The sequence below is a fragment of the Prinia subflava genome, chromosome 2, assembly GCF_021018805.1.
Source record: "Prinia subflava isolate CZ2003 ecotype Zambia chromosome 2, Cam_Psub_1.2, whole genome shotgun sequence".
Lineage (NCBI taxonomy): Eukaryota > Metazoa > Chordata > Aves > Passeriformes > Cisticolidae > Prinia > Prinia subflava.
The window spans coordinates 108,860,266-108,886,914 of NC_086248.1; the positions used below are offsets into that span (position 1 = coordinate 108,860,266).

General features: G+C 40.5%; 1 protein-coding gene across 1 annotated transcript in view; it reads left to right on the plus strand.

The window, feature by feature from the left end:
- Nucleotides 1–26,649, plus strand: part of MACROD2 (mono-ADP ribosylhydrolase 2) — an 837,487-nt gene that overhangs the window by 252,655 nt on the left and 558,183 nt on the right. The window contains exon 5 of the mRNA XM_063391546.1: nucleotides 9,199–9,315. Coding sequence (XP_063247616.1) covers nucleotides 9,199–9,315 — 117 coding nt within the window. The remainder of the gene's footprint in view (nucleotides 1–9,198; nucleotides 9,316–26,649) is intronic.

The window sequence follows — 26,649 nt, forward strand, 5'->3', positions numbered from 1 at the left end:
TTGCATTTCTATGGGGAAAGAGTAGCTAACATTATACTTTTTTTATATTTTTCATTTTCACTGTGCCTTTCAAATTCTTTGGAATGACATGCCAAAAGCCTTTTGGGCTGCGAGGATGCATCACTGTTACAAGGCTTCCTTTTACACAGTCATTTTACAATTATTACTTGATAGCCTGCTCCGTCTAAATCCTTGACCTGTGCCTGTCAACTGCTGGCTGATGGTGGTGAATAAATTTGTATAATCACTGCACGATGACTGCTTAATAACTGTACTCCAAATATGCAAATACCTATTGTGGCTTAATGCAATTCATCTGCTTTGACCGGCCCGTGCACTTAGTGTTTTTGAAACATTTGTAAGTAATGGAGCACACCACTGCAGTCTCCTGTGCTGAGCTCTCAAATGCTGACACAGAGAACAGAAATATGTATTACCAAAAATCCAAAGGAACGCAGACATCAAACAACAGAGAAAGAAGCACTTGGCTGTGTGTGTTGTAAATGAGGGGAAAAAAAACCCCAAACAAAAAACTTTCTGAAGGATTATGGAAAGTTTTTCTGTTTTCATTCTGTTTTCTAGGTTAGCAATATGCCTTTACTCAGAGTAACCTGTGGTATTATTTCCTTGTCTGCATTACACAGAAGACTATACATAATTGGTACAAATATATACAAATTCAAAAGCACATTTGAGTCTGAGACACTTAGAAAATGCTCAAGAAAAACCCCCCAAACCAAAACAGAAAACACCAAACCCACAAGATAAAAAGCAAGGCCACAGTCACACAGAAAACACATCTTTCCCATGTTTGTGATTTTCCAGTGCTGTGGGAGCCCTGGTAATTTCTTTGCTCTGATCTTGCCCTTTTCTTTTAGGCATTTTCTTTGGCCATCAAGTGACATAGGTTGCTGATGGACAGAGAATCATACCAGTTTGTCCATTTCTGCGTTCTTTATTGCAACATCAGAATATCAGTAAATAGCTTTTTAAAAACAAAATCTATTTTTCTTTGCCCTGTAAGACATGTTTTTTTTCTTATTATCATATACTTTCTCCTTTAGCCTTTCTGAACAGTACGGCAGGAAAAAGAGATTCCATAATTGAACACACCAGACAGAACTTGGTATGATGGCAGAAGCCTGATGTCTTCAATAGCTTCATGGCCATCGTGGCAAAGAGGGGTTCAGGGAGATTTTTTGAAGGCAATAATATGGATATTTACTAAGGAATGACAGTCCTGTAATAATAGCACAATGCAGGGCAAATGAAATGTAGATAAACCTTTGTCTTTCCAATTTGTGCAGCATCCAGCTGGAAGCCAAGTCCTGTGGCTGCCCAGGAGGCTGAGGAAAGGGTGTTGGAGTGGTCAGACCCATTCCTGCAGGGTGACACCACCTAAAACACCTTGCACCTTCTTCAGAGTTGTTTTGGGAGGCTGGGGGAGCAGGTAGGGAGGAGTGTGAGTTGATCAAACCCAGCAGAGAGTAGCCTGAATTTCTGCAGACTGATGGCTTCCCGGTAAACAACAACAAGCAGTTTTTGTGCTCACTGCCGGGAGGTATTTAGGGCTTAGCTGTCTCCTTTCCATCTGGAAGAGAGTGTGGCATGTCAGGTGTCTCAGCACTAACACAATTAAAAGGAAGTGGATGGCTCCTTCACACATGCCTTAATGTCAGCAGTTTGGACTGGGAAAAACTGGAAAAGCACTGTTGGAGCCTTTCCGACTGTTCTTCCTTGCCAAAAGCGTGACATTCAGACAGGTTTATCAGCCCCGTGTTTCTCTGAGCCCTTCTGCTGCTTGAGTGGGCTGACAAAAGTGTGAATCCTATTGACATTATAGCTCTTGTCTACAAAACTGGAGCAGAGCACTCGAAGACCAGGAAAGATGATGTTGTAAGTGTGAGATAAAACCAACGCTTTCTGCATTGTTTGGTTGTTTATGGAAAAATTCGCCTTGACAGGACAACTTTGACTCGGCTTTTTGTTTATTTTTAATATGACTTTCTGGTATCCTCAGATATTTAACTAAAATAAAAAACCTGCCAAAATTTGTGAGTTTCATGTTGGCTTGTGTTTTGTCGAAGTAGGAATAATTGGCTGTGTGCACTAAATGTAGGACAGTTCAAATGTAACAGATTTGTGGGTAAGTGAGCTTTATTTTGAATTGTTGTTGATTTCTTTATCCATATGGGCTTTTTGCCACTTTATGGCAAGGACATTGTGATTATGTTGGATGTTTCAGCTGCTTTTGTTATGCTTGACTGTGAACTGCATCCAGATAAAGACAACTTTCTCTAAAACAACCGGTAGGTTTTAAAATTCAATTCCCAATCCTTTTCACCGTGGCAGGCAATTACTGGTGGTTTGTAATGCTAAATTTATAGGATTTCAGCTGAACAGTACTCTAAAATACAAGTTTCCCATGTCTGACTGTACAATAAGGTTTGCACCTGCCCTTGTTACCAGAAGCTCTGTTCCTTGCAGTATATACCAGAATAATGGTTTATTATGTTTTATTATTGCTTTTCATTAATCTTGCTCTGCAGCATGATTGGCTGGAGCTGGGAGGATCCCCAGTTGTAATTCCAGCTGCTGGAAGGCCCCTTGGGCATCCCCAGAGTGTTGACCCTTGAGAAGGGAAGGCACTGTGCAGAGGATGTGGGTTGACACTTCAGCTAATCAGTAGTTTAAGCTTCAGGACTTGCAAGTCTCATTTTGGTCTTAAATCAGGTGTACGCACTAAGAGTTTCTGAAAGTAAGAATGTTTAAGGAATGTGAGCATAGATGGTGATGAAATGTGGGCTTAATTCAGGGAACCAGCCATCTCAAAATAAGTGGTTCATCTGTGCTTTTTGTGTTGGAAAAGGAGAATGTTAAACATAGAGCTTAAGATCGTGCTTTTAAATGCTGAGATTTTGGCCAGGAAATGCTGTGTAATTGCTAAATTTTAAAAATTAATTATGTTGGAGGCCTATAAACCAGTGGGTTGATTAAAAACCTTCAGTTCATTAAGCTTCCCATTGACAGAGGCCATCTCAGTAATAAAAACTGCTGTTCCTAGCAGCGGACTGACATCTGTGTTGCAATCTTTTTAAGATCCCCACCTTTGTTCGCTGGACCAGCACCTGTTGTGTGTGCTGGGCAGGGTTTATTTCCTCCTGCATTGCTCTCAGAGGTGCAGTCACAGCTTTGGTGATGCCGATGGCTGTGCAGAGGTGCTTCACCAGCTCAGCAGAGTGGGGCTGGATTTGGTGGTGGGTTGGGTCTTTCATCAGTACCTGGGGGTTCAGCGATGGCTTTTTGGAGAGTGGTGGTTTTTTTCTCTTTCTGTTTGTTCATTTTCCCTTCTGGTTGTCACACACATCCTTGCCATGGGTGTTTTTGGAGGGTCCCAGAGAAGGGAGGATGTGTCTAGCAGAGGTTCTGCAGTGCACAAAGCATTTCCTCCCCTGTCCCCAGCAGCACATCTCCTGCAATGACATTATCCTGACTTTATGTCCTCATGGCATGTGCCATGTGGAAGAGCAGTACCACTTCAGAGATACATCAAGCACAGGTGACTTGCTTAAATAAGCAAGCCTCATGAATTTCCTACTGAAAACAAGAAACGAAAATCTGGAAAAGCACCAGAGAACAGGAATTACTGTGGAAAAAAAGACTATGTGGATTCTTGAAATGTAACACAATAAATCTGCATATGTTGTTTACATCATGGCTTCACTTTGTTCAGCCTTGCACACAAGGTCACAAAAGAAATTTGGGCCTTATTATTCCTGGAGGAGTTTGTATTTTTTGCTGTGGTGTTAGGTTACCTTACCCTTTTTATTACCATCTGCACTGCAAGGCTAGTTTTGCTGAGGTTATTTTTTTTTAAGCAGCATCCCATGATACCCTTAATTCTGTGTTTCCTGTGCTTTTGCTTCATTTGCAATTTTAAGAGATTTTCTCGAAGAAATAGGTTTGCTCTATATTGTACACCAGTAAATTAACTTGGTTTTTTACTATATAACTTTAACCCTTCAATTCTGGAGCACAAACACAATTATTTTACAATAAATTAGTTAAGAAAGGATTTTACCTTTTAGCATCCTTCAGTGTACAAGGAGAAAGATGGTGTCAATGATTATATATTTTTGTTTAACATGTTGTTATTAATATGTTGTCCTTTGCATAGGATTTTTATTTTGATAAAAACCTGACTTTGTGTCTTTTAAGCAATTATTTTCAGCTGACTTCTTTGTGCAACCAATGCCATTGACTGCAATAGCTTTGAAAATAGTTTTTCTTCATTAATGGCTTCTGGTGAATTGTTGGGAGAACAAAGTGCTGTCCCTAGTGGCTCCTGAAACTTATGGAAGCATGCAATGAAATAGCTATTATTTTTCATGAAAAAAAAATTAGAGTACTACTTTTAATAGCTTTACACAAGCATGAGCAACTTGAACATAGAGATGATTTGAATCTGAAGTTTCTTGGGATGTTTTTCAGCCCTCAAAATATAGTTCATGTTTGTAGGTCTTCAAAATTGAGGAGCCCCTTCCATGTGCTTGTCCACCGAGGCATGGTGAAACAATAAATACAGAAACCTGTTTTTTCTGGGCTCTCCACACCTGCAAGCACTGGGTAACAGGATCACTTTTCAAAAGACAGGTCGAGCTGCGTGAGGTCTTTGCAGTCCTTCAAAAGCCAAGGTGTTGTGTGCTGTTTCAGGGCATTGATGGGTGGGGTACCAGTTTGTGGGGATGGGAGGCAGGAGAGAAGGGGGGTGTTCTTCACCACCCCGTGGGTGTTTGCTGCCTCCCTGGTGGCCCTGGGCAGGACTCAGTGCACTCAAAATCCTTCAAAGGAGCTTGCTTTCCAAGCCTGAAACTCACTTCAGGAAGCACAGGACCAACAGGGGTAGTTAGGAGCCCTCTCTTCAGTGCCTGCAGGTGTTGTGAATTGATCAGATGGGAGATGGGATTTCTTTGTTACGATTGGCAGGTTTGGCTGTGGGGTTTTCCCACTTCTTTCCCCCAGCTCTTAAATGGCAGGTCACTCGTGTGTGGAAATATCCCAAAGCATATCTGTGTGATTGCCATAAAGCTGAACAGCAAGGCAGCCTGTAGAAAAAAGGCTCTCTGTGAGGCAGGGCGAGGGCTTCGAAGTGAAATCACGTTTTGTATTGTGATTATACTTATGTGATAAAGCACAATTTCTTATTGCTGTCATGTGATGCCAGATGGAGTTTGGGTTTTTCAGCCAGTTGCACTGTGAACGGTGGGATGTGGTCTAAGTGTTTTCCAGGTCTGTTTGGAATAATGCAGATGAGCATCTGTATAGCAAAGCGAAAATTGAAAATACAGGTGAAACATCTGAAATCAATATATCAAGGATTCTTCACTTTCCTGTTAATTTGGCAGCATGCTATTATGATCATGTGAATTTCTTCCTCCTCACTACAGAATAACAAAATGTCTTTGACCATAACTTTTCCCTTCTGAGGTTGTTGCTATCTGTGATTTCCACTAAGTTTTCCTGTTAATACTGCTTGCCTCTCTGTACACTGGCATTACTAGTTGGTGCACACTTCCAGAAATCAGAATATCCCATGTAAATATTTTGTGCATGCCTGTTCCATTTTTTTTTTCTTAATTAATGCGGCTAAGACATGTTTTAGCAGAGGCTGAAGAATCAGATTTAGGTTTGTTAATCTATTCTACCTTTGCAATTATTTTACTTTGTGTCATGCAGAGTGCTCATATTTGGCAATATATTTCAGTGCTTGGGGTTTACTTTGAGAATTATCAAACTTAAGTTCTGAAGTGTATGTATTATTGGAAACAGAGTATTTCTAGCATGGGTTATTGAGTTATGAAATAAAAAATGCATGCATAGACCAGAGGTCATCTCATTTCATGCATTTAATAAAGTATGGTAGGAAAAAGAGGTTATTTTGAAATTTTTGGGTGGTTTGGGTTTTGGGTTTTGATTTCTTTGGTGGTGTTCTCCCCCATCCTTCACTCCCCTGTAATTTTTCCATGTCATCAGTCACTGAAGTGTATCAAATGCTAATTTCTGCTTTTCCATCTAAGCCTGTCTGGAGTATTCAATCACTTTCTCTTGTGCCACCTCTATAAGGGAAGCATACACGTCTCCTTGTTCCCTTCTGGCAGATGTCTTCCATTTTCCCTGTCATGTGTCAGGATTGGTTGTGATAGAATTGATTTTTCTCCGTTAAGAATTCAATTTTTTTCAATTACCCTTTCCTCCTTCTGGAGCTCCTTTGCTTATAAAGGCTGGACACAGACGTGTGGAATCAGCTCTGGGAAACTACGGACAGACCACCTTTATCCCAGCTGTATTTGCATTATATCCCAGCTATATTTGGGATATATTATATCCCAGCTATATTTGCATTTGCTGTGAGCACCCTTCCAACGTGAGAGGGGTTCTGGAGGGGAGCTGGCCCCTCCTGTGTGATCCCAGCTGCTCTGATGCATGGAATGCTGATATTGGGTGTCCCAATCCAGCACAGGTTTAGAAGTGGCTGATCTGTGTTTCCACTTTGCTGGCAGAGGCGATGGTTTCCTCTGTTGGCTGTGCTGTGTGGGCTTGTGCTGAAGTGCATGGAGTCTGAGGAAGAAGAGGTTTATTTATGCAGCTGAGAGAGCACTTGTGTGAGCCTTGCACAGACACTGCCCAAAGGGGAGTGCTGAACTGGTGGGGAGGGCAGGAAGCATCTCGGGGGTGGAAATGATTCGTCAGCCACCAAGCAAATCCCTGCATGGGTTTGAGTCCCTGTCCACCATTCCTAAGCTCTTCTTCCTCTGTAAAGAACCATGGAAAAGTGTTAGACCTGAACACCTGTGCAGTTTTTATGTTGGTGTGCAAGGAAGTACTAAGGTTGGTAAAGATTGTGGTGGTGCTGCTTATAAAAATACACTTGAGGTTTCAACATGTACTGGTTTACTTATCCTGCTTGGTTTGCAAAGGTATTTAATAATTAGGTTAAAACCATTAAATTGGGCATTATGAGCACAGGATGGATTTCAAACATTCTTTTTCCCCTCAACATTTCCAAATATTATTTTTGCATTAACATCTTGGAATCTGTTGAGCGGAGATTTTGGGTAAATTAAAAACTAAAGTTCTGAGACAGAGTGAGAAGCCTTGGTGTCCTGGCACAGAGAATGTGCAGTGTGCTTACAGCTGGTGGCTTGGTGTCCATGGTCTTTTCAATAAAAAATTTTAGAAAATTCCATTGAAAGTGCAGTATCACGTGATTCTGTAGTTGTCTTTGTCTAATATAAAGTACTACAAAAAGCCATTTTGAAAATCAGTGACAGTGTGTCCTGGATGGGCATGGAGTGTTGGAAGGAGCTGCTGACCCAATTTTCCTGTGTCACCTGAATATGAGCTGGGGTATAGAGCTCCTCAGAAAGGGCAATCAGGCTTTTAAAAAACCCTTAGCAGGAGACAGTTGTGTCCATTTGAAGACATCCACCTGGAGATGCCTGACCTTCAGGAGGTGCTCAACACCTGATAAAACCAGTGATGGCCTTGGGGTAGAGAGGACTGCTGCTGTTTGTGCTGTGGCTTCCAGCAGCATCTGGGGTGAGGGAGGAGTGGGCTCTTCTGGTCACTGGGAACGCTGAGTGCCCTGGGTTGTCCAAAAGTGAGCCTGTGGAGAGCTCCACAGCTCCTGCTGTGTGCAGGAGATGTGAATCTCTCCAAAACCCATCCCTCCTTGGCTTTCCAACCCTGTCCTGCTGTAATTGCTTCACACACGCTGCAGGGCACAGCTATGAGTTGGAACCAGTTGAATCTAAAATAAAATCTGAAATAAATGTTAGATGATGTTCATATAGACTCTTCCTTTCTTATCCCCATAAGTGTTTGTTTAGCCTTTATACTTGGGTTTATTTTACCTTCTGAGTTGATGTGGTAGTTTATGTGAAGATGATTTCTTCCAGTTGAACTCCACAGCTGCCGCTGAATTAGGGCTTCACTCTAGTTAACATGTTTCTGCATACACCACTTCCTTTATTATTTTCTATCCTTTTTTCCCAAACTTTTTGCTATAATTACAGTAAATGATTTCTTGGATTGCATGTTGAGAGGGCAGAATTGCTGTGCCAGCAGCCTTGTTTTATTCTTTTGCTGGCTCCTGAGGGTAATAAGATCTATGCACTCTACTAATTTTCTTGCATACTTAGCTGCAATTGCATCCTTTAGTAATTATTTTTTAATTAACTCCAAAATATTGTATGAATAATGCAGTTTTTTTAAATGGAAAAATTTAAAAAGTTCAGAACTAGGTATTTTTTGTATTTCAAGTCAATAAGCATTATTTTTTGGAATTTTTATATAAGGCATTAGTAGCATGGTGACATTAAATGACCTGCACAGTTGTAGAAGTATCAGAGGTATGTTGTAAAAGAGAGTTTAGCATTTAGATGGGGATCAAATTTTTCATGATTTGTAGTGAGAATTTCTTAGAGCCTTCAGTAAGATCCTTTTATAATACTGAAACTTTTAGTCTGCTTTACACTTTCTAGATGCTTGCTTTTCAATTAGCAGAAGTTGGCTAAGCATTGTTTTTGCAAAACTCATTGAGCAGTTCTGTCAGAAGAAATAATTGTGTATATTTAGAGATCAGTTTAGAGATCAGCTGGTCTGGGCTGTGGGTGTAAAAATGGGCAGTAAATGTTTGATTGTGAGCGAAGGTGATGGCTTCAGTTTTAGCTTTCGTGTTTTCCAGGCTCTCTGCTGCCTAGGGGTGCAGATCTGAGCCTCATGTTCATGTCACTCAGCTCTCTTCAGAGTCGGCAGACAAAACAAATCCTTTCCTGCTGGGGACAAGGCCAATGGTTCCAAGTGTTTCAGCCCAAACACACAAACAAGGGTGGGCTGAAGAGACAAAACAAGAGGATGGGACTTCATAACCTGCAGCTGTAATTGGACAATTAACCCCAATATGCAAATGGACCAAAACTTATTAAAGTGTGAGCCCTCATGACCGGTCATCCATTTTGTGACCATTTGGGTCCACCTTGGGTCAGGCTCTTGTGCTGCCCAAGGTGTATCCTGGAGGCCTTTCAATAAATCCCCACTTTATTCTCCAGTCTCTGTTCCAGGTCAGCCTTCCCAAGGCATCAAAGGCACCATCAAAAAGTGTTTTTTAATGATTCCCTATTGTGGTTTGTTTTGCAGTGGATGGCTGCATACACCGAGCTGCCGGGCCCTGCTTGGTGGCCGAGTGCCGCAACCTGAGCGGCTGCGAGACCGGCCAGGCCAAAATCACCTGTGGCTACGACCTGCCTGCCAAATGTGAGTCAAGCCTTTCCTCGGAGCTTTTGTTTCCAGCACGTGTTACTGGTGTGCACGGTTCATTTCCCTGGAGTCTAATCCAACAGGGGATTCATTTGACAAAATTAGCAGTGGGACTTAATTAAGCATGTTCTGTAATAATGTCTTCCCCTCAAAGCGATTCAGGCGTTTCTAAAGGATTATTTCACCTGTGTTATCCGATGAAAACTTGCATGTCTCTAAAATATAAAGCATCTTTCATGTTTATTTTTTTGCAAGCTAAAACCTATCCTTTCATATGCATAATAAAGGATTGGAAATGCTTTATGAAATATGAACAAAATATACATTATCATATTTAACTTCCACGGAGACAGTTTTTGGAAACGCTGCATATTTTTCATGTTCTTCATGCAGATTGCTTGATGGTGAATACTTTGAGGGCCCAGGAGATCAAAGTGATGTATTGTGTTTTCAGCTGCTACGTGGTGTCTGATTGGCATTAACTGTGAAGGCATCTGTCACACCTCAGCTTTCCACAGAGTTTAGCTCAGTGCTGCAATGTTTTTGCACTTTGAAGGTGGAATTGTCAAAATTTTTCCTTCTGTTTCAAAGAGGAAGATTGATATTTGACTGTGTTGTGTAGATGTTGAGTTCATCTTAGGAAACACTAACGTGTTGACAGCACATTGGTTGGCCAGTCTATTATGGGAGAATATAAGATAGGAAATCTTTGCAAATTAGGATCTTACTGAATAGTTTATTAGAACATGAAGATACAAATACCAAGAAAGCATCGCAAACTCTTTATATAACTAGAATTCAAGCTGTCTTTTTTCTCTTCCTCTCTTCTTTTTTTCACCTCCTCTCTTCTTCTTTTTTTCTCCTCCTCTCTTCTTCTTTTTTTCTCCTCCTCTCTTCTTCTTTTTTTCTCCTCCTCTCTTCTTCTTTTTTCTCCTCCTCTCTTCTTCTTTTTTCTCCTCCTCTCTTCTTCTTTTTTCTCCTCCTCTCTTCTTCTTTTTTCTCCTCCTCTCTTCTTCTTTTTTCTCCTCCTCTCTTCTTCTTTTTTCTCCTCCTCTCTTCTTCTTTTTTCTCCTCCTCTCTTCTTCTTTTTTTCTCCTCCTCTCTTCTTTTTTTCTCCTCCTCTCTTCTTTTTCTTGGGGGTGGGGTATGCTGGCTGCAGCAGGAACATGGCTCATTCAAAAATATTTACATCTCTCTTAACTATCATGTAAAATCAAAAGCCGGCTGCAGCAGCAGGTATCTCTCCAGGCTCCTGTTGCCCTTAATGTCTTAGGTAGATATGAGAATTGTTTTCCCCAGTGATTTTTTTTTTTTTTCTCTTCCTATGATGATGAGAAGAGCTTCCAACTGTTTCCTTGACAGTGGTGATTTCTGTGTGCAGGAAAACTTTGCTGTGTTTTTACCACCTGGTAATGGTCGTTTATCAAAGGCTAATTTGACTGGAGGTCAGGGAATTTGTTGAGGAAGATTCCATGTGGTTGTTAGGTTGGGTTTGTATATGGCTCAAATCTTGACCAGTTTCCCATTAAGGGATAGGTAGGGCTGTTGGGTGGCACATCATAATTTACTCTGCTGGGGGTGGTTGGTGTTTAACTCTTCCCCTTTAGCCAAAACGTTTCTCTGGAGGGACAGAAAAGCTGCTCATCAGTAGATGCATAATTCTTCCCGTGTATCTTATTGATAGAAATAAATACAAAGTGTCCAGGCAATTGCTGTGCGTTGGAAAGAGGAATGGTCATTTCTGGGGTGTGACCTCCCTTTAAATCCTGAAGCAGTTCCAGGGATTGCTTAAGTTAGGTTTGAAAAATCAGATCCTGTTTGAAGGCTGTAGGAAAACCTTAGTTCTTCATGTGGGAATAATAACCAAAACAATGAGAGAACCCATTATCACTTGAAGTTGGAAATAAAACCTGTAACCAGGCACGGGGAAAAGCCAGTGTTCTTCTTAATGAGTATTCTTAGGAATTGAAATTGTGTCAAAGCCATGTCTGTTTGTATTTGATTGTGCATCAACATGAGAGGAGGAAAGGATACCTTGAACAGCAACAGGCACAGGGAGGCAAACATACCATTTACATGCAGAGACTGAGAATTAAACACTCTTGATTTCTTAGCTTTTTTCCCTTAAAATGTATTTGTGCTCTCACTAACTGTTGTTGTCTTTTACTTTTGCCTTTACTAGCGTTAGGTTGTAGGCTCATTGAATTATTGTACCATTTAAACCATTCATCTGACAGTGAACAAGCAGTCAAGACTGGTTTCATATTTTAGAGAGCTATAAAGCTACTGGATATCTTTTGTCACTCTGTCACTTTGTCTTAATAGGAAGACAGTTTAACTGGGGGAACTTTTTTGCCTTTGACTTTTGTGAGGAAAGCAGCTCTGTGACAGGAGGTCCAGACTGTCCCAGCCAGATCTGCTGTGAGGCAAGGCTGTGTGCCAGCAATTTTCCAACTTTCACAAGCAGTTAGCTTTTCATTGATCTGTTTGTGTATAGAAGACCAGCTACCATAGTCAATTAACACTTTTTATGAGTGGTGAACTATTCATTCTGTTGTCTCTGTCCTTCTTGTGACTGTAGTTGGACAAACAAAATTATAGTAAATGTAAAATGCATTTCATAGCATGATAAATTGTTGGTTTGTGGTGGGGTTTTTTTGTTGTTTAACAGAATTCTAAAATGTTGCAGTTTTATTTCCTACCCCTGGGATTTTCCCATTTCAAGTTCTTGATCCTGAAATGCTTTGCTTGGGAGCAGTTTTCTGAATTGAGCAAAGCTGCTCTGGGACAGCAGCAGCCTGTGTGTGCTGTGTGATGCAGGACTGGGGCTGCAGCAAGGACTCTATATTCAAAAAGGTTGACTTTTCAAAGATGATGCAGCAGATTGCTTTGTTATATAAACCACTTGGAGGAAGCTGGGATTAAGTTTGGCACTGAAGGAAAGGTATGCTTTGTTAGGAAGGTAGTAGTTGGTAAATAAAAACCACTGTGGCCATCTCCTTTATGATCTGTTGTATTTTTATTCAGTACTTTGCTGTATTTACTTAGGTTAAATAAAAACAGGTCTGACAAACAGCTTCTTCACAGTGGAAAAATTGAAAAAAATAATAACTGACTGAAAAATGCAAAGATTTAGGGTATAGGCTGGCTTTCTGTGATTTGTTCTTAGTGCAGCTGAGTCAGAAATCAGTTTGTGAAATACACAAGGAACAGCAAATGTTCAGGGAGAGAATACATAAAGTAGTTCATGATTTTCCTCAGCTCTTTGTTGGGACAATGTGGACAGACCAAGATTAACGTGTCTGTGACCTGGACTTGTTTTCTGTGAACTTTTCAAGATATACACTCTTTTATGCCAAAAACTATTCTGTTTGAAAATAGAAGGCAAGTCAAATGGAGTTTTCTAATTACCAGCTAATGTAACATTCAGTTCAGTTTTACAGAAACCAGTGTAATCACCATCTGCCTCCTGTGCTGCAGAAGCCTACACGAAGTCCCCCCAAATGCCAACCAAGTTATTTGCTGAATACATAATTTGGTTGATGTCATCTATTGTTGTTTTTCAGCAAACACCTATGCAGAAACCCCAGTTTCCACAGTGCTCTGGAGGGCTGAAAAAGACAGTGCCTTTTGCTCTGAGATAGTTTCCTTGAATGCTGTCCCAGACTGATCATCAATTATTTAACTTATGTACTTCATATTGTTGTTCCTTTTAAAGAACAGTTCATTCTAAATATTGTACAGCTGATCTTCAAACACTGAGCAGTACTCTGATGCTGACACGCTTTAAATAACAGATGAACAGTATCTGTTTAAAGCTCCACAAATGCTTGTTTTCTTTCCCATTTGATTAATAGTCTCAGTTGGCTCTACTGGCAGAAAATGGTCTGGATGTAAATTGTGTTTATGGCTGGAGCGAGGGGTCCATAACAGCTTTGTGGATTGTTATCTGCTTGCAGAGGTTCACTATAAAAAAACCCTGTCAGGACACATTAGAAAATAGAGTCCCATTCTGCCTGGTATTTAACAGGCCTAAAGACAACTGGAAACCAGCACGGATGTGTGCTACCCCAACCTGGGCAGGAAAGGAGCCCAAACTAACTTCTTTTCTATTGTTACCCAGTCTAGTAACAATTTCTCTCTTTTTCTGAAAAATGTCTGATGATAAAACCCCTAAACCTAGGAGAATAAAACCTTACAGCCTCTAATATGGGATAGAACCAACTGTCAGTAAATCTGGAAGCTGGACCCGTGGTGGAGGCACCTTGCTAGACAGTTTCTAATACAATGGTTTATGTTCCTAATAAATCTGTAATATTTAGAATAATTTTTTTTCTGTTTGCTTGACATTTTTAGTACTTTAAGCACTCTCCCTGAGTAAATAGCATATATAGCAAGTCTTCTGGCCCAAGATCAGCCTGGAGGAATAATGTGAATGTGCTCTCAGAGACAGTTCCTGCTGTGAAATAAGTAGTTAGCAGAAGTGCTGGTATTAAACGCAGTAGGAGGAATCAGCTTTTAAATTTGTTTAATCAGATTAAAAAGTGGAGATTAAAAAGTAGAGATTAAAAAGTGTGCTTCTGTTATATAGACATAATTTCCAGTCTTTAAAAGATGAGTATTTGCAGGGTATTATTTTAAAGTAAGGCTGTAATGGTACTGATTTTTAAATCTCTCCTCATTTTCTTGGAGATCAGTTGCAGAGCTAATTGAAAGGTTGATTTATGCAGAAATAGGACTCCAAAACTCTACTGCACTACTAAACTGACCAGCTGGAAAAGGGGGGCAGAATGTTCCAGGATATTTTTCAGACTTCCAGGATTCTGCAAAAAAAATCTATTTACTCTTTTTTATTACCTTGTTTATAAAATAATACATAAGTTTTGTTTCAAATTATTCTAAATTTCTGATATGTGAGAGTTGAAGAGTTGCTTTCCTCTGCATGCTTCTGATGGTTTCTCAGTTTGCCACCTCCCTATTTATTCTGGTAAAAGCTAAGTCAGGGAATTGAAAAATAGTCTGGAAATTGGAAAGGAAGGTGTAAAAGTGAATATGTTCAAGACAAGATTGCTTAGAGAAGACTGACCTGGCTACTAACTCTCAGTTGGTCAAGATCCTTGATCTTCTCTCATAATTGGCTGAAGCTTGATGAAATTTCAGTTAAAAAGGTACAGCCTGAGGTGACACAATCGTTAATAGCATATAAACTCAAAGTTAGGATAGTTTTCCAGGAGGGATGTATTTCTACTCTGCCTTAGTTGCGTAGCCTCACATTATTGTCATGACACCTCCTGGGAAAGTCACACCTAGCTGGAAAAACTCAGGGAGTTCCTGAAGCAGCACTGAGCTGCAGCAGCTCTTTGCCATCCCTTCAAATCATTATCATTGCTGATACATTAAAAAACTAATTTGAAAATTAAACAAAGCAAGTTAATACTAAACAAAGGTCCAAGACCCCTTTTTCTTGAGAGGTGTTTTTCATTTTCAGATTCCTTTGGGACATGTTTTCTTTATAGTTAACAAAACCACTTACCACATATTTATGTGTTTTCCTTCTGAGTGGTTTCTGGGTTTCAAAGGTTTTTTTATTAAGATCATATTACATATTTTATGACCATTTTGCAGTAAGTGCAGTTGTGTCCTTATTGTGTTTTAATTTGGTCTAATTGGCTCCAGTCATCTTAATGACCTGCTGTATTCACCATGAACACTCACACACATGCCTGTATGGTGGGAAGGGCAGTATTAATGATTACTGCTTTGGTCCTAAAACCTCCTCAGGTTTTAGAGAGGCCTTTATTGCAGAGCTTTTTATGGCTTGTGTCTCTTCCTTGTGTACGTCCCCACACACATACAAAAGGGAGAAGTCAGGACTCCTGGGGATGATGGGGAATGCATTTATCAACTTCACCTAAACAAGTTCAAACTTCCCCTTCTCTTCCAAGTCTGTGCAGGGTCTGTCATCAGTCTGGGAAGAAGAGGGACAAGTGCTGCAGGTAGCAGAGGCTATGAATCAGCAAGAATCTTCCATCACAAGAGTGGATGGTCTTTGTCCTTGGATTTGAGCCTAGCTCACAGACATTTTTTTAAATGGGTAGATTCTTTAAAATTTAATTTGTGAATGGACCCAAGCATGTGTTTCAGTGCTCTCTGCAGTGTCATGCTGTGGTAACTCATGGCAGGCTCTGCTGGAAGCTGTTCTTTCACATCTAATTGTTTGGTTACAAATGCACACGTTGCGGCTAAAGGAAATGTTTTACCATCGATCCTCACTGCTGAATCTGTGCTCCTCTTCTGGGCATCACTTGTTACAATCTGGTCACTGCATGCTGAGCTCCAGCACAGAACTGGGCACTGAGAAATTCAGAGGAGCCCTGAGCCATTTGCCCCATAACTGTGCCCACCATTGGCATACAATGTGTGTGTTAATGTGCTGCAGTAGAAGCCTGACGCCATGAATTTCCCTCCCTCGCTTGTCTCTAAGTCTGCACACCTACATTTTCTGCAGAGAGATTTGATTCTCAGTGTTACCACAAGCAGAGTCTCAGAACTGAGTTTCCAGGGGGCTTTGCTGGGGGCAGCAGCCCGTGCTGTTCATCACAGTTGTTTGGCATCAGCATCCAGCACCCTGGAAACCCCCTCGATGGAACAGGGAGTGAGTTACAAGGTGTAAACACTTCCCTAATGCTTCATTTATGGGCAAGGTACTATTTAAAATGTCTCCTAATTAGGTGCAAAATAATTTGCTGGGATATGCCTCTCCACACTGGTGGTGTAGTCATTCCTCAGGTATGCTGGTACAGGAGCAGGGCGTTGTGCCCCTTAAGGCTAATAGATTTTATTTCCTCCATACTTGGATATAGTTGGTCCTTTTTACTCAGATAATAATAAAAAGAAGAAAAAGTCTAATGCGTGGCAGAAAATAAACAAAATTCCCATCACTATGGTCAGCTGACAGGGAGAATGGGTAAGAATGGAGATATTTATACTCCTCTAAGTGCAGTGGTTGCTGCTCCCACTCTAATATGTTCCCCCAGTAGCCAAAGCCAATGCTCAGTACTTGAGAATTAATCTTTGATGCATGAGATTTTGTCTGCCTGAATTTTGCTTGTCTCATTTTAAATGGTGATAGAAATTGCTTACTGTAGTAAAACACAACATTAACCTCGTAGCGTGTTGGCACTTTGTGATTTATGCTGGTTTAGTCTCTGAAAAATGCGCAGCCTGTCTCCCAAACCTGGATTTAGCTTATGAAGTGTGTTGGCACAGGCTTGGGGCTGGAATTGGAGCACTAACTGCTGATCCTCCCATTTCCCTGGGGTAGCGAAAAAGGTTTAAAATTGGAGCCCCTCAGAGGTCACTACCTTCATATCACTTCTTCAGATTAATAATAATTATATGATTGTAGCTGGAATGTTTTAAAAACAGTCCAGGCTAATTTTCTTTCTTGAAAGCAAAGAATAGGGTTCCTTTTTGTGCTGAAACTGCACATTTTGCAGCCAAAAATATGACAAATTATTTGCAAATGGAAGCGATCAGATCATAAGTAATAAATAAGGATTTTCCTTCTACTATTTTGAAATAAAGCAGAAGGAGTAGTATGAATCTGAAAGGTGCTGTGATTCTTTTTTGGAGTCCTCCTTTACTCGCTCACAAACCTCGCAGATGAGGTTTAAAGGTTCTAATTTGGTTCTGGGTTTTTCTCTGATTGTTTTGAAGGAATAATACCGACAAAAAGCAGGACCATTTTGTGAGTTCTTTATCTGCAATGTAATTGCTTTAGACCAGGCTTAAGGATGAGAAGGTTATGTAAAATGGTTTTAAAAAGATCTTTGTTCACCCAGCAGAGGAATTTTGAGGCTGTTCCACGTCACAATGTTTTGATCTATGTACTTAGGATTTATATATTTTTTTAATAAGGTCAAACATTTGAAACATTCCTCTTTAGCAAGGAAACAGCAGGTGTGAGACTATGGGTATAAATAATGTTTTAATTGTTGTAGGAAGGAATCTAAATAGTGATTAATCAGATAGTAAAAATAAGTAAAATTGGTGTTATTTTAGATGTTGAAGATGATGTTTCACTCCTGGTGAAAAGAGAACATCATCCCGGATGTTTTGCCTTCAAGTATGGGGATCAAATTCACGTGGAGTTTTGTGGTTGTTGCTGTTCAGCACTAGAAATTAGCTCCCCCTTTATTTTAAATTTTGCATCCCCCTTTTCTTAATACTGCCTTCACACAGATTTTTTTTTTTTCTTAAAGTTTTGCTTGACTCGTCATGCAAGTTGAAGACCATACACTGGAGATTTTTTTTTAAATTTCTTAAACTCTCACATTATTTTTGTCCTTTTTTTGGCATTTGTGAGTTGTTGATGATGTTTATGAAGCTTCTTGAGTTGTCATCAGTGAGTTTTTACTTTTTTCAAACATAAAAAAAGCCAAAGCAGGTGATGGAGGGGACACATTTGCATTGCTGTGTATCTGTAGCTCTGTGAATGCTAGTCAGGGTTGCAGATGATTTACACCATTGCAGTTGTTGCACCATTTAGTCTCCTGAATAGGTGGCAGTATCTTTTAGATTAGTAGCTGATAAGAGAAGATAGATTCTGTGCATGGTTCATTTTTGGCCATTTATGGACTCCTTGGAGAAGTTTTTAATGGCTGCAGCACAGGGTTCTCAGCGTGCTGGACTGAGGTTGCAGTGCTGGGAATGCAGAGGAGCTTTGAAATCCATCATCTCAGGGCACAGCAGTCACTTTGATCTGGGTCTGAGGCCTTTCTGGAGGTCTCTAAATGGGAACAGAAAACTCAAACCGTGACTTAAAAGACTCAGCAGTACTCCACGGGACTGATAATAGTTCTAGGACCAGGTTTAGGAGGAAACTGCAATCATGAAAGATCTAATACCCTCAGCATAAATTTTTATGGCTGTTTCTTCCTGTGTTTTGGTTTGTAGGTGAGTATAATTTGTGTAGTATAATTCATACAGTAAGAAGCTAGAAGAAACTATTAATTAAACAGCTGTCACCAACTTGGAATTACCTCTTCTTGCATACTTTTGATTAGCTATTTGTCATGATATGAATCTCTCTTCTGGCTTCTTGGGAAAGTGAGTTATACTGAATTTCCTTTAACACAGTGGTCTGAGTTCTTGTATTTCCTAGTGATACATCAGAGAGACAGAGAAATGTCTGACCATCTTAATATTTCAACATGACAATGTGTTGGAGCATCACTGCACTCTTCTAAGAATGCTTCCTATTTAGTTTTTCAATAAAAATAGCTGGTAGCTTTCCAAGGCTTATAAATAAATAAACACATAAATGTGAAATGCTTTGCAACACTAAAAATAACCCCTTTGATATCTGATTATATCTATGTCTGTCTGGATCACTTGGTGTTTTTTGCAACTTTCTCACAACACTTCCAGTATAATTTTAGACAGTGTTTTCATCAGAATTAAAACACGTGGGTTGGTTTTGAGAAAGTAAGAATACAATAAGAATATTGTTTAAATGGACAGTAAACAGCAGGTCATCAGGACAAGACTGCAAACTGTTTTAAATACCCATGAACACAACAGTTTCTATTGAAGCATTTTTGTTTTAACAGCTGCATTATTCAATTTCAGTCCTCCAGCAGAATTGAGGAAGCTCCACACGGGAGAGAAAACCCCTGAGATTGTGAGAGGTGTCATGGACACAAAATTATGTCATGTAATAATACACTCTGAAAGCCTGCAGTTTGGAAAATCACAGTTCACTCAAGTGAAAGATTGCATTTTTGTCAGGTGTAATCCTGTCAGAGGTGTAATCTCGTTTAAAACAACTTTTTTCCCCACAAAATGAAGTAGAAATGGTCTCAGGGAAGACTTAATTTAAAATAAGTTTGTTGCAATACAGCCCTATTCATTAGAAGCTGAAAGTGAAGTTAATGCAAAATTGACTGGGAAGCCATGAATGTTGTTGGATTTCCTTCACTTTAGAGAGCTGAACAAAACAAATAAGCAAAAACAGTCACTGTAAATCATAACCTTATGCTTGACAAAGAAAGGCAGTTTCTGAGGTGAGTTTTGCCTTTGAATGTTTGGCCCCAGCCGAAGGAAGGGTATCCCTGGCTCCAGAACTGCCAGATCCCTGCTGCGTGCTTGTTTCTTACAGGACATAAAAACTCCTCTTGTTGTGATTTATTGCTGAAGAATATTTAGTACCTGTCTTGCTTAGGGACTACCACTATGTTAGCTTGGGAATAATTAGGGTAGAAGCCTAAAAAACTTGTATTATCCAGGTTTCCCACTGTGGGGAATTCAGAGGCATCAGAGAAGAGGCAGAAGATCCCTGATGGAGGTCTTGGAGTCTTTCAGATACCTGGATGTCCTTTTGCACCTACACATCCACGAGTCCTCTTTCTGTATGGAACTTTGATTTTTCAGCTGGAGTACCTGGGGTTCTTCTACGTTCCCCAGATATTTTTTGTCCAGTTAACGTAACTTGTAACACTTTAAGATCTCTAAAACCACACTAAGATTTCTTTTTGGTTGTTTTTCCTTTCCTCTTTGTTGTTGATTTGAGACAATGCTTTATTTAGCTTTCCTACCAGCTGGTTGTGTCAAAAGGAGCAGTTAGTTCATGGGTCAGAGATTCCCTTGTGATCGTACACAGAGGGTGAGGCTGGAAATGAGAAAGGACTTCTTTGGTCTTTTTTTTTAGTAACAATATTTTAGAGGCCCAAAGACCATGAATCAGAAATGAGTAAACACGAATGAGCAAATCCCCTGTGTGGCAGGCAGAGCATTTCTGAAGGGAAATCCTCCAAGGGGGAACAAACCCTCCCCTCGTACACAAAGTAGCTGAGGGGCTCTGGCCTTTTCACATGTTGTGGTGCTGCCTGGTGTGTTGTGTTTGGCTGTAGCACATGAAGAAATTGTAGCTTCAGAGCTCCTTGCTCTGCTCCTCCCAAACAGCTCAGAGTCACCCTCATGCCTGCAGGGATGCAGAATTTAGGTGCTTGTTTAAAATTAAACAATTCCTCTGTGTGTGTGTGTAACCCACACGAGACACATGGACTGGCGTGACAACAATGGGAAGGAGAAAGCTTCCAAACCTGACTTAGGCTGTTTTTAATGAGAAAGGAACATTCAGTTTTTGGAATATTCTGTGCTTTCAAAGTATTCTTTGAGTTAATTCCAACTGTGGAAGCGACTTTTGTGTGGAAGTCATACCCAGTGAGGAGAAACTGAGGGTTATTAGAGCAGTTTGAGTAATCCATTGAGCTGGCATAATTTGGTCATAATTTTCTGTCACTGCTGTTCAGTGCTGGAGTTGAATCAGAACTGGATAAGCAATTGCTCTCTAACCCATTATCTAATCTGCTTCCTTGTAAGAATCCTGTTTTACTAAATAAATGGTGATTCATTTTAGATGCAGGTGTGGTAAGTCCCTGTCTTGTGTTTTTTCAGCAGTCTGAGATTTGATGTACCCCTGTGGGGTGAATGAATGGTTTCCTAATCTGCCCAATTTTTAGGGGCTGAATTCTGCACCTTCAAACCTGGGAGAGCTTTAGGCAGGGCTGGTTACTTCAGGCACTGAGCCCTGCTCTGAAATAAATGGCTCCAAGGTGGGCACCTCTTGGGTAGTGCCCCTTTTAGCCTCCTGTACAAAACACATTTGTTTCATTCCCACACTTTCCTCGCTTTTCCATATTCTCTAACCAGTCCAACGTGTGTCCCAGCCTATGGCAGAGGAATTCCAGGTGTTTCTTTAAAACAGGGCTTTGCTTTCAGCTGTCACCTTCAGGCCCTCCTCAATGCAAGCCAGGGACAATGCTCATTTGAATTGTTGTGGGTTCTATTGGAGAAACCGTAGTGGGGATGTGCTGTTGATGTTTGGATAAAAATGTCTTTACCTTTACCTGCCAGTGTTTTAAATCATAAAAGCTCCTCTGCTGGCTTACGGTGTCTGGATGTTGAACATCAGGAGCTGAGATTTGGCCCTGAGCCCAGCATCCATTATGTGTTGCACCTTTAGCCTCCAAACTGGTAAAATGGCAGGCATGCAATTAACAGTGTACAATTAACTGCAGTTTCTTCTTTACGTGCTGCTGTTCCTGGCAAGTGTGTCATCCTTCTACCTCTGCCTTTTGCTACTTCTTCAAGATTTCCTTCATCTTTCCAGCGCTTTCTTGTGCAGTCACTTCAAGTGGTGATTTCTTAGTATTATAATGATTTTAATGGCTATTTTATTCATCTGTTATGTACCTTGTTAAGAAGATAATAGACATTTCTTTTTTTCTGTCATGAGGTGTGCTATGTGCCATACTCTCTCCCATACATTCAGGGAATCCTCCCTCATTTTTACCCATCACAGCTCTTGAAATATGGCTTGTGTATCAATGATCCAACCATACCCATTTTAAAATTCATTTCTTCTTCTTCCTGCCTATCAGATATTGAGAAATGGTTGACTGCAATTTCTCAAAGTTGCAAGAACTAGTCTAAGCTTGCCTTCTGATCAAATAAAGTCTTAAGACATAATGCTTTATAACAGGCCAGACTATGATTAAACACATGGAGTTTTAACTTGTGAATACTTGACCAAATAAATGCCATAATCAACTGGAGTAGATGGCATGTGATGATTTGCTGGGTGTGAAAATGATTCTTTCTTTCTTTCTTACCTCCTTTATTTCTTACTTTGTTGACCTGCGTTTTCATTTGCAGTCTCACAATATACATAGTATTTTTAAAACTGTCAGTTGTTTGGGGTTTTTTAACGAAATTGTGGCTTTCTGGAGGGTTGTGTTTTGGGTCTTCATGGGGAATTACATGTCCCACTGAGATGGGCTGAGCCAATTTTCTTTTTTTGTCTTGCCTACTGTAACATCACTCATGACTAGTTCCTATTAAAAGAGTCTTGAGACTTGGATAAACATCATGCTTTTCTCCCTTTTAAAAGAATCACTGTTTTTGAAAGCTAGAGAAGAGAGTTCTTTGTCTCAGAGCTTTTGGTCTCAAACGGAATGCGTTTCTTGAGCTTTAAAATGTGAAATTTCTGTTTAACCACAGATTGTGAGATCCCTTCTTTTGTACATTTATGTTTGAAGATATTCATTTGAGGGTAATTCCAAGTAAAGAGAGAGTCTCTTGTAGCACACTGGGTATCTGCAGGTGTTCTAATCTCCTGCTATATCACTGTCTGGGAGATTTCACCTTCATGTTTGGGGAGTTCATTCGGGCTAATCAGGATTGGCAACTCTGTGCAAATGAGATTGTAAATGAAGCTTGAAAGTGGAATTTATTTTAAAGAAAATGTTTGGATTAAAGAGGCTGTGTTATATTTATCTTTCTCATTTCCTCTTCCAGCTGAACACCCTTCACATTTTCATATTTTCTTACATTAAAAATTTTGAAAATCAAAGACATTAAGGTGGATCATTAATATAAACTGCCAGTTTTCTCCTGAGTATCAATCATACCTAATGCATTCAGAATGTAATTGTAGCGTACGGAGGATTCGGTCCTAACAAACAAGCAGAGAAAGAGACAAGTAAATTGGTTTTCCTTCTTCATTTTGAAATGTTTTCTTGAGAACAATGTTGTGCAGCCAAGAAGGTTAAATGATGGCTCCCATTTAGGCAGCAGCTCTGTGTTTTAGGAGCAGCCAGAGATGTTATTAAACGCCATTTCTCCCTGAAGTCCTTCCTAAACTCAGTGGAGTTGGTTTGCAAACTGATAGCGCTTTGCCCTTCATGAGCAGCCAGCTTATCTTTATGTTCCTGGAGACTTGTGGAATTTATTAAATCCTTTAAGGAATAAAAATGGCATATACTTTATACGCAGAGATTTTTATCTGTTTCCTTTTACTTTATTGGCGTTCCATGCGCATGCAAGGTCAGTGGTGTCTGTGCTGGCGGAGCTGTGCTGTTCTCACTCCACTTCTCCTCCTTCAAGTTCCTACTTGACCAACCAAACGTTTGCCTTGCTCTTTCACCCACTTCCTAACAATTCCCCGAGGAGCTGTTTTCGCCTTCTCCAGAGCATTTACATTTTATCTCTGTAAGAGAGGAGTTTTGGCACCAATCTTTCCTTTTTTACCTTAATGGGATTGATTTTGGAGTAAGCTACACAACTGTTCCCACATTGCTGCTTAAGTGTAAGCCTTCAGAATACATGGAACAATAATCATTACATATCAGAAGATTAACTAGACCGGAGAACAATAAAACTTAGTGAAGCAGGAATCGTCAAGTGATGTGGAATGATTTTTGAAGCTTATGTCAGTTTTGTGAGAGCTTTAATTTTACATCCCTACACGTTTCAAATTACTTGACAATAGCAAGCTAATGGTAGGGTGTACTTTTTCTTCTTAGAGAAAGGAATGGAACAATTAAAAAAATAGTTTCTTGTTTGAGAGGCAGAACGGTGCTTGTTGTTGGAGACTTTCTATGAGAAAAAGTTCAGTTTGCCCTCTGTTGAAGTTTCAGCAACATGAACAACGTGGTGGCAGAGAATTTTTGCTTGTAAAGCCTTTTGGGGAGCTTAATGTAGCTTGCAAGTTTTCCTGTGACATTTAACAACATTGGTTAGGTTGTGGCAGTGTCACAGTACATACTTGTGCATCAGAGATTGGTTTTCTTACCTTGGCTTGTGCCCTTTCTGTTAAAATGGTTGCTGTAGAGTTAAATGTGTGTCTGTGTAAATCTGTTTCCATATTGTGGATAGCACTGTAGCATATGGTCGTGTTCTTCAAACAAGGGAACTCTAAAAAGGAGGAACTTCCCCAATACATCAACGAGCACAGATCTTTCTGAAGGACAGCAATTTCCTGACAGTCAAATAATTGTACAATTTTTTTTCCTCTCATTTTTTTCCTGGGCTTTCCCAGGCACGTTTAATGCACGTGTGTAATTTCAAAACAATGGAAAGAGCAACATTCTGGGATGTCCTTTTGCATGAAAGTAACGCAAAGCTGGAATGCTGAAATGAAGACTGGAATAGCTGGGAAAAAAAGACAGTTGGTTAAGAGATGTATAATTTTGAAGGTATTAATGCTTTGCAGCCTGAGCTGTCATGTCTCAGACTGCTTCCTGCAGCAGAATACAGAAGCTACCAATTCAAATTGTCAACACAGAGTAAACAGTCAAAATAAATTAAAATTGCCCTCTGTGATTCGTTGTCCCGAGGAATTTGAAAGGAAGTGGTGTTATTGAGATATGTTATTTTCTCAGCAGGGAGAGCAAATGTGCCTTCCTAAGACTTATCTGTCACTTCCTAAATACCTTATTCAAACCCGTGCATATATTTTCATTTTGTTTGTGATAGGCATAGAAGTGGGAAGTCCCCATTCATCCCTACTGCTCTCAACATAATATCTAATAAGGTTGACAGGTCTTGTAATTTGTTTGCTGCTTCTATTCTTTCATTTCTTTTCCTTCAGTTCACAAAAGAGCTGTGTTCCAACTCCTGTCACTTTTTGTGTGCTAAACTCACTTAAAGTGAACCTACATTTAAATCTCAAATCTTCTGCTCTGAATTAAAAGGTGACTGCACTTACATGAATAGATTTTGAGGATGAAAATAATAAGCTTCAGTAGCTTAAAATTTCATTGCCTAAATCTGTTAATACATACTAATTCTGAGCACTCCAGTGCTGATTTAAGATCTTACTAGGAGCCTTTTCAGAGAGATTGCAGGACCGCATGGGCACTAGGCACGTGGGAAACTCTGTCCATTAAATAATTCTTCAGATGAAAAAAAAGTGCCAAAAGGCACTGGGGAGCCTGAAGACTCTTGCTTAAAGTGTGCCTGGGGTTGAAAATTCCTTCTGGCAGTCTGCGATTGCTGCAAGCATCCCAGTGCCTTAAGAAAAGGTTGCAGCTGCTTCATGGGGTGCGTTGCTGGATGGAAGACGCTGCTGTCAAACCCCCAAGCATGCATTTGCATTGCCTGGGAGTGTCACCCTGGCTGGAGAAACTTGAATTAAGGGCCTAAAGTATTATGTTATTGGGGGGACAGGGAGCAGAGGAGAAGAGGAATTTAGAACTTTGAACAAATACAGAATTTAGGCCCAAGCGTTGCCTCTTAGCTCCCTGCTATTTTCCTCGTTGAAATTCAGTGAAATGTAAAAGGAAGGGGAATAATTGGGTGATGAGTTGCTGCATGAAAATTTCAAGGAGGAGTTTGTTTTGCGGCTCAGCGTCAAGAGCTTTCTTACCTTGTGACTGTTTGATAAAATGAGTGGAGTGGTGGTTGAAAATGTGGGTGTATGGACGGCGGCTACAGTAAACTATTATTAAATGACCGAGATTGTTTCTCCTGTGCCCCGAACACCAAACCCTGGCAGGGTCTGGGCACCTCCAGAGCCACTGCTGAAAACCCCAACTCGCTTTACAGGTTTCCTGGCACCTTTCAGCAGTAGATGGAGGAGGAATGTGCCAGACTTGTTCAAACACAGTGATCTATGAGCGCACGGAAAAAATTCTTCCAGCCATACCAAGGCTGGAGCTAGGGTGTGTCCTGTGCAGCTTGGGATGGGAAAGATTGTTTCCTGGAGGCAATCCTCGTCCTCCCGCGGCTGCCTCTCCCCAGAGTGAGCTCAGAGGCGTGTGTAGGAGGAGTCCATTCATCACAGCCCAGCTCTGCTGTCAGAGCCTGCTCCCGTGTGTGGCTGCAGGGATCTGCCTCGGCGTTGTGCTCCTCTCACCCGTTCGCGCTCTGCCTGCAGAGCGCAGCTCCACGTCACGGTGCCCTGCTTGGGCTTGTGGGCAGAGCTGGGGCAAGGCAGATCCATCTTCCTTGTGCCTCATTTCCGTGGCAGTAATGAAGGAAGGCAGCATTTTAAAGCTGGGAAAGGATTCAGGCCTAGCTGTGCATTCGTTTTGGGTTTTCTTGTTTGTGTTCGTCAAGGCACTGGTTTATGAAAATAAATCAGGAGGTACATGTTACCCAATCTGGTCACTAGTAATGAAATATCAAACAATCTTGTACTTTTTAGTAGATCAGACTTGCAGGCATTTGTCTTAATGTTTGGTTCCATGTTTAATGGATGGTGGGGAAAAAAAATAGGGCTGTTTCTTGATCCTGTGCAGGGCCAAGAATTGGACCCCGTGATCCTTCTGGGTGCCTTCTTCCAACTCAGCGTACCTGTCGTTCTGTGGTAATTTATTCAGCATTTGGGGAAAGTTAGTCCAGATTTAAAGTGTGTGCTGCAGTGTGCTTCATCTCTGAGCTGCCTGATTTGCTTCTAACCAAGGGCTTTGTGCAGCATGGAGGATCGTGGTGTTGGAGATAAGAAAGTAGACTACGTTATAGCATTTCCCTGCCTTTTCCTTG